Below are 7657 nucleotides of genomic sequence, written 5' to 3'. Positions count from 1 at the left end.
TCTGTCTGTCTGTCTGTCTGCCTGCCTGCCTGCCTGCCTGCCTGCCTGCCTGCCTGCCTGCCTGCCTGCCTGCCTGCCTGCCTGCCTGCCTGTCTGAGAACTAGACGATATAGAGTGACTAGCGTGCCCTCTAGTGGTAAAAAAGGACTGACGTGACACAGGAGAACCTATAAAATCGAAATATCCAGTAAAAACTTTATTTCAGTGGTGATATTCGAGGGAAGGGGGGAAATTGTGATTTTAATCCTCATGTTGATTTATAAAGCCCGTGTTGTGAACATCAGCGCTTTTTTCAGTGAAGTAAAGGCAAATGATTACCCGCGATAAATGACACTGCGTAAGCTCCAGTTGTGCTGTCAGTCTGTTGGTGGGGAATGGAGATACTTATGGATTCCTACATGATGTTAAGCATCTAGACGGATCTTGTTATAGCTGGAACTCAGTGGTTTAAAAAGCATTGGCCAGATATTCTTACATTACATTTGTTATAATAAAATGCTACTTTGAAAAAGAAATAAGCAGCGAGAGGAAATGTTTCTCAGGTCATTACAGTTACATGACAGACATTCAGAACCATCAATAATTAACACTTATTAAGACTGTAAGTATATTCATTCACACTTGCAAATGTGACAATATTTACATTAAATAGATATTTATTTGAAATGAAGGAGCTCTTTAATATGGTATGACCCGAGTGCTTTTACCTGATATTGTGCATTTAAATTCTTTAAAAAAACTTTTGCTACCAAAAATTCTTTTAATTAACACTGAGATAAACACCAATACAGATAATAGTTCTGTTGAATTGGGACATAATGGGACTTATTTAAAAGACATAAAGGATTTAAAGGAAAGTATATAAATGCTTAAATTGGAGTATATAAATGTTTAAGTATAATCTAGAAACAAAAGCACTCAGAGTAATTTCTATTTTACCTTTCATCTTCCAATGATCAATGGTCAGAATCTAGTTTTGTTTTTCTCTGACTTTTTGGCAAAATAACAGGTATGAACAAATTTTGATTTCTATTTTAGTAAATATTGATAACATTTATTTAAAAGCTGGCTGTAACATAACCTCAATGGAGGTAATTATAAAATCACGATATAGGTTGTTGACGTGGAGATTCCCTCGTCTTTGTGATCAAAATATTCTGAGTCCAAAATGAGCACAAGAGCTTGGTGGAGTCAAGTCCAAAAGTTTATTAGCAAAAAGTAATAAGTAAAACTGTGAGGGAAAAATGAGCGATTCCAAAGGAAAACCCAGGAAGAACTAAAATCCTTACGCTTGTGTCTGTTTATACCATAAATTCTGGGTGTGGAAGACCATTCCTTACACCCTACTCTACTTATATAATTCTACTTTCTTTGTTTTCATTGGTGGATTACTCTTTACCTTATTGCCCATTAACCCTTTGTATTGGTGTCTAAAATGGTAGTTCCCCCCTTTGTTTAATCTTACACTTAATATTAATTTCTATTGGTGACCGAATATACCTTCTTTGGTTTTTAAAAACATAAGTTCTTCGCTGTAGACCATATATACCTTTTTAAGACATATGTTCCTCCATATGTTCCATGTCACCTCCGTATTGCACCCGGCGTTTTACTAGTGGTTTCTTGTTCTCAGCTAGGCCTAAATTTCTGTAGAGACAAAACCATCCCTCCGGACGCTCAGATTCCCTAAGTACAGCATTTTATATTCCTCTTATACACAATCATTCATTTAAACACCAAATACCTTTTTGTGCTAAAGGAAAATACACACGAACATTACATAGCCTTATGAGCTAAAGAAAATATACACTACATTGTGATTTTCATAGCTGCAGTGTATTTCAGTGCAGTCAAACGTCTCTAACAAAACACACGTGGCCACGTGTGAACTGGCGAGAAATTTATTCCACTTCCGTCTTCAGTTCTTCAAACGTTGCAAACACTTTTCTTTGCGAAATTCCTTCAGTTTCGCAGCTTTTCTGACAGAATTTTGTAAGATTAAAATCACCGACTGTATATAGCACATTATTCGTGTATTTATTACGAATAACAAAAGTACAGTCATTTTTTTGGTAAAAATGAAATAAATATATGCCGTTGGAAGTTTTTTGGTGGGCTTTCCTTTCGCGATATCGTCGTGCATAAATCAATTAGAAGTAAAACATTAAGCAGTAATGAAGAAATTAGCAACGCATGCTAACTAAATTAGCAATAAGGGGAGCTAATTATGAATTGTGGCGCGTGTGATGCATTTAGGAGACGTAACTGTTTTAACAATAACTCAACGCTGACACGGAGATAAACTGCAGGTAGAGTATACCTGTTATTATTGCAACACATTACATTGTGGTGACGAATAGTGCAACAGGGTGAAACGACTGGTTACCTTGACAGCCCATATATGGTCCGGGCGGGGTGTAGCTGGGACTCAGCAGCCAGTCAGCTCGAGCTCACGGCTCTGACAACAGGAAGTGAGTCATCCTGACGGTAATGTTACGTCCGAGTTACAGCAAGTGAACAGAACAAGGAAGCAACATGTGCTGAGCGACCACAATAACTCCAACACATCAGCGCGAGGCACGCAGACACGGCACACGAGCTCAGGACGCCTCGCGACCAGCCGGACACGTTTCCACGGTGAGTATCGCTCCGCATCGAAAGCTAGACGTATCACATTTACGATTTGGATATTGGCGGGCTGGTTTGTCCGCCTGATTAAACTTTGATACCTACTTTTATTTCAAGTTCTTGGTATTTTTTCCCCTGAAAGAAAAAAAATAGTTTAACTAAATGGTTAGCAGCTCGGAAACTTTTTTCTTCTTAAATAAATCACCTCAGAGCGAATATTCGCTATATAACCACGGAGTAGTTGAATTGATTAGTTACTTATAATAGGACCGTTTCGCATCTTCCTCCTTGGGGGGTTTCCACGCTGTCAGAAACACCAAACGTGTTATTTCCAGTTCGTGTCGTGAGGTTTCTTTTGTCACAGCATAAAAAAAAAGCGCCCCACCATATTTCCCCCCTCTTTTCTCATTTTTCTGTCGTATCGAGTTACAGACCGTTGAGTCTGTCCTTCGCCACGTTGCGCCTCCTTTGTTTCAGCCCGAGAACAAGTTTTGTTTTGCACACAGTGATTTTTAACGACTCTTGGGTGGAATAAACACCACCTAGCGTGAGACGAATGTTTGAGAAAAACCTGCCAGTCACATCCGTCAGCGTCTGTGACTCAGTCTGTGACCCACTTATGACGAATGGAAGTTAGGATATTTGACAAAACACACACGTCCGAAAACATCCCCTGAACTGCCAGGTCAGCATGTCCATGTTCAGATGGTTTGTCGAGTACAGACAGGCGTCTTAAGATCTGTCCTCCCAACGTAAAGCTGAAGTGTCAAAAATGCCTCCTGGCCTGGCTGACAGTTGTGATTGTGCTGAAATCAGTAGCAGCGTACTTTAAACCACCACTCAGATCGTTGTGTACTGTCCCTGGATAAAAGCCATCAGCAAAACACCCGTTGAGCCACTTTAACTGATGGCTGAGCTTATGGACAACTGTGGTTCCAGTAGGTGTGACACAGCAGAACAATTAAAGACATTTCCAACCGTTGGTGAGCACAATTGTGCTTAAAAGAATAAAGCCAACAGAAACCTGTATGTACAAGCAGCCGATGCCTCTGAAAGGACTGCGTCTGCTTGACGGATGGAGTGACGGCGTGCAGGCCAAGCTGGCAGTATCTGATTTGTCCTAATTGTGTATCTTTGTAATAGCTATGCACCGGCTTGTTGTCAGACGTGCATCTGCGTTAGTGTTCTTGATGGATCGCCAGTTTTCTTGTCCTGGACTTAGACACTGAGTCTGATTCCTGTTTTCTTATCTTTAAAAAAAAAAACCAAAGCAGAGCATCAAAGACACCAATAAATACGAGACTAGGAAAGGAGTGAGCATATAAGGAGAGGTACAATAAATTTGTGACGCCAATAAAAAAGTTTTGTTTTTTTTTGCAACTATGCCAGATTAATCCAATAATGCACATAAATTAGATAAGGTTATGAGAACAAAGAGGTGTGAGAAACAGACCCCCGCATCCATGTTTTATGGTATAAAAGATGAGATGCAATCATTCGTTTTCAGAACTCCTTTTGCTGATGCTCGTGATTTTCCTCTGCTGCGCCATCGCCGTCTTTGGGAATAAACGTGTTTGACTTCATTTTTGTGGGCTCCTGTGCTCATTTGGCCTTTTCTTATAATGAAGACGGGAGATATTCAATGTCTGTGTAACTCCACTTTAAATCTCACATTAAAGACGCTCCCTTGTTTCACATAATGGAAACAATATTTTGATACAGATCTGCCTGTTGTGGAGGCTGCGGTTGCGTCTTCTGGTGCAAATAATCATTTTCTCCTTGATTGTACAATGATGGCTGAAGTGACAGACGTGTGTTTCAAGCCACAACAACAGATGACTAAACCTGAAAATGTCACGGCCGGAGTTTCTCTGCGGGGTCGTCAACAGGTTGAGCTGAGAGTTAGAAATCAGCCTGGCCTTCTTCAGCACGCTCTATCTGGTCAGGCTGACACTGGCAACTGAGTGGGCGCACTATCGGACAATAAACTCCCCACTGGTGCAGTTCAGATTGAACGAGTGTCAACAGAGCAGCTTATGTTTGTATCGCATTTGCTTGAATGCAGTTCTGGGCTTTTATCCGTGACCTGCAACCAGCCCAGTTCCTGGAGTTGCTCTCCATAGGAGGACAGTCTCTTATTGCCATGTTATGCCATTGTTTACCAGGGCATGCTAACAGCTGAGGCTAGCGCTAGGTGTTTTTTTTAATTCGACCTATTTTTGATTTGCTTTACACTGGATCAAGTTCTGAAGTAATGCCGCAGAGCAGCATTTTGACACCACGGTGTTATATTTTCAGAATAAAAAAAGAAGGTGCAGAGAGGGGGGCTTAGTGGTAGCAAATTACTGTATCCTCTGCGAGAGCAGGCGGGCCTGGGGGAGAGTGTTTTTTTAAGGTTCTTGTTTAATTCTGCAGACACGATGAAAAGAGAGGTGAAGGCTGGGGTTGGATTCATCAAACGCATGGCTGTGGCATGTGGGAAAGCCGACGAATCCAAAGCAGAACTGTTTGCCCAGACGCTGCAGAAACTTCTGTGTGACAAATATGAAAACCACTGGTACCCCGACAGCCCCAGCAAAGGACAGGCGTACAGGTACCAGTCTGGAAAATGGTTGTCTCATCAAAGCATTAATACGATCAGCTGGGATCTTAACCTCTTTTCATCCACAGATGTATCCGGATAAATAACGGAACTCTCTGCGAGGTGGTCCTGAAGGCATGCGAGGAGAGTGAGCTCACGCCCCGTGAGCTGGGCCTTCCGCCTGAATTCACACTGTGGATCGACCCACTGGAGGTCTGCGCGAGGTGAGTCATGGGCCATGAAGCGGCAGGGAATGATGCAGGCAGGCCAGGTTTAATAAACAGACATGTTTCTGCCTGGCCAAGAATTAGTAACAAGGTTAAGTCATGCGGCATTCTGGGAAAATGGTGAACAACAACGTAGGGTGCACAAAAGAATGAGCTGTAAGTCATTCCGCTCCCTCTCCGCAGGTGTGCAGAGAACAGCAGGCCCTTCACAATAGAACATTTTGATGAGGAGGACACACGGGGAGAACAGGATGACTCGACTCCGTTGGACACGTCAGATTACCACTCCGCTACCTCATCAGACTGCGGTTCAGCCGTGTCCAGCGACGCCGAGGAGGAGGCCAAAGATGACGAGAAAGAGGTGAAGAACGTGGAAGATGGCGGCGCCGTCACCATCACAATGGTTCCCAGGATCCGGAAGAGGCACATAGAGAATAATAAGGTCCAATACATCAGAAATGTGGTAACTATTCTCTTTTTGATTGCATTCTTGAATCTCAGTGTTCTAGTGAGTGTTTATATTCATTATATGGATTAAATTTGGTTCCATGTATGGAGGAGACAGTTCTAAGATGTAGATTTAAGCATGACACGTGTGAACTCGCCGCACACTCCAGACACTGTTTAACATCCATACAGGAAACTCATGTCAGTTGTTTGTCTGTTCAGATCCCTGCGAGCCTCCAGTACGTTTACCAGCCCACACCAGCTTGGCCTCAGTACAAGAAAGGTGCTCCAGTGTTTCTGAACACGGTGTGTGCTCCTCCAGCAGCACATTCTCCACACCAGCAGGTGTTTGGCTACTACATCCTGCCGCAGCCGTCTCCACAGTTCATTCTCCCTCAGGCCAGCCTGCAGCCTTGGGGATCTGTGAAGGGTTAGAGCATCCAGAAAGTCCGGGAAGAAGGTGGACACGGTGTTCTAAGTTCTTTTGTCTGAGCCATATCACATCAGGGCCCTGAGTTCAGCTCAGTTTGGCCCGAAAAGATCCTTTTCTAAACCTCACAGCTGGACATTTTCTGTAATTTTTATGTCTTGAAGGTTGATTTTTTTATTTTTTTTTTTACACTCAGCACAAACCCCACTTACCTTGAGCAATATCACATTTTTCACTGTCAGTTTTGCACTGTTAGGTTTTGCAATGTTCTGCACACTTAAAATACTTTTGTTGTCACTGGGTGCTAGAACATTCTCAGGAACTCATGACAATATCTTTAATATGAAATGCTTGTTCTGTCAGTTTCCGTTGTTCTCTCACCAAATACTGTCCACAGTGCATATGTCGTAAATAATCAGTGTAAAAAGGATTCCAGGTTTTAATCTGTTCTAGCTATAGTGGCAATATCTGTATAATAAGAATATTTTACGACCACTGCTTGTAAATATAGAAAAAAACAGATTGAAGCACATTTTTTTACCTTCACAGTCTTGTAATTTATTGGACCTCCACTGGGTGGCACTGAAGTCACAGCTAATGCCTGCGATTATGCGTAAACATCTATTTTTTTAAAGTGTGACTGCTCTAAAATGCAAATGTAACTTCACAAATACTCTTCAGCTGTAGCAAAATGGTTATTTTTCAGGTAAATATCTTTTATTGCTTGCTTAAAGTTCTTTTAAAAACAATTTTAATTGTTATTGTAGATAACTTGTGGAACTATGCTACCGCTATTAGCCTGCACAATGAACTCGGTCACTGCGTACTGTAGTCAATTAAATTGCTGCATATTTATTTGATGGACGTTATTTTCTTTCACAATTTTCACATTCAGTGTCACGCCTCTGCTTATTTGTTTTATATGAAATGTGTTATCTTTTGCATATAAACAATGGCTTTAATACATTGTTTGCTGTAGCATAAAACTGTGTCTGTGTCTTGTTATAAAAATGCATAAAGTCTTTTTGATTTAATGCCTGTCAGTCTTAGCATGTCTTTCTGGCACTCAGTGTTGGAAGGATTGCAGGGCTTTAATTACGTCGGAGAGGCTACAGGATGCGGAAAGACGCCCCCCTCTGCTGGCTGCGTCATTTAGCCCAAGGTCATGATGCTGGCCCTTTTAAAAGTTTAATAAGGAGATAGAAGAAAAGAGGTTTTTTGCCACACAGTGTTCGACCTCTTGTAAACTGGAAATGAAAACCAAACAAATGTACTCACAAAATAATGTTTGGCTTAAAATATGTTGCAAACGTTAAAGTGTCTTAACGTGAACGCAGACCTAAA

At 41.6% G+C, this 7657-nt stretch overlaps 2 protein-coding genes across 3 annotated transcripts in view; both read left to right on the top strand.

The window, feature by feature from the left end:
• LOC130532742 (myelin-associated glycoprotein-like) overlaps nucleotides 1-7657 on the top strand; it is a 55821-nt gene continuing 48164 nt past the window's right edge. For both annotated transcript variants that reach the window (XM_057045562.1, XM_057045561.1), the window contains exon 1: nucleotides 1-91. The gene's annotated coding sequence lies outside the window, so the exon portion shown is untranslated. The remainder of the gene's footprint in view (nucleotides 92-7657) is intronic.
• On the top strand, nucleotides 2482-7299 carry si:dkey-79d12.5 (maternal B9.15 protein). The gene is made up of 5 exons (XM_057045577.1): nucleotides 2482-2637; nucleotides 5044-5221; nucleotides 5299-5433; nucleotides 5620-5899; nucleotides 6106-7299. Exons 2-5 carry the CDS (start codon nucleotides 5049-5051, stop codon nucleotides 6316-6318), a joined length of 801 nt encoding a protein of 266 aa, XP_056901557.1. The 5' UTR covers nucleotides 2482-2637; nucleotides 5044-5048; the 3' UTR covers nucleotides 6319-7299.

The sequence above is a fragment of the Takifugu flavidus genome, chromosome 10, assembly GCF_003711565.1.
Source record: "Takifugu flavidus isolate HTHZ2018 chromosome 10, ASM371156v2, whole genome shotgun sequence".
Lineage (NCBI taxonomy): Eukaryota > Metazoa > Chordata > Actinopteri > Tetraodontiformes > Tetraodontidae > Takifugu > Takifugu flavidus.
Note: the sequence above shows the minus strand (reverse complement) of the source record. Positions and strands in the feature narration are given on the sequence as shown.

Excerpts from the sequence above, each read along its gene's own strand:
- si:dkey-79d12.5 (XM_057045577.1), top strand. The coding sequence starts at position 5,049 with ATGAAAAGAGAGGTGAAGGCTGGGGTTGGATTCATCAAACGCATGGCT. Across the intron at positions 5,222-5,298 it reads AGCAAAGGACAGGCGTACAG|ATGTATCCGGATAAATAACG; the intron begins GTACCAGTCTGG and ends TTTCATCCACAG. Across the intron at positions 5,434-5,619 it reads CCACTGGAGGTCTGCGCGAG|GTGTGCAGAGAACAGCAGGC; the intron begins GTGAGTCATGGG and ends CCCTCTCCGCAG.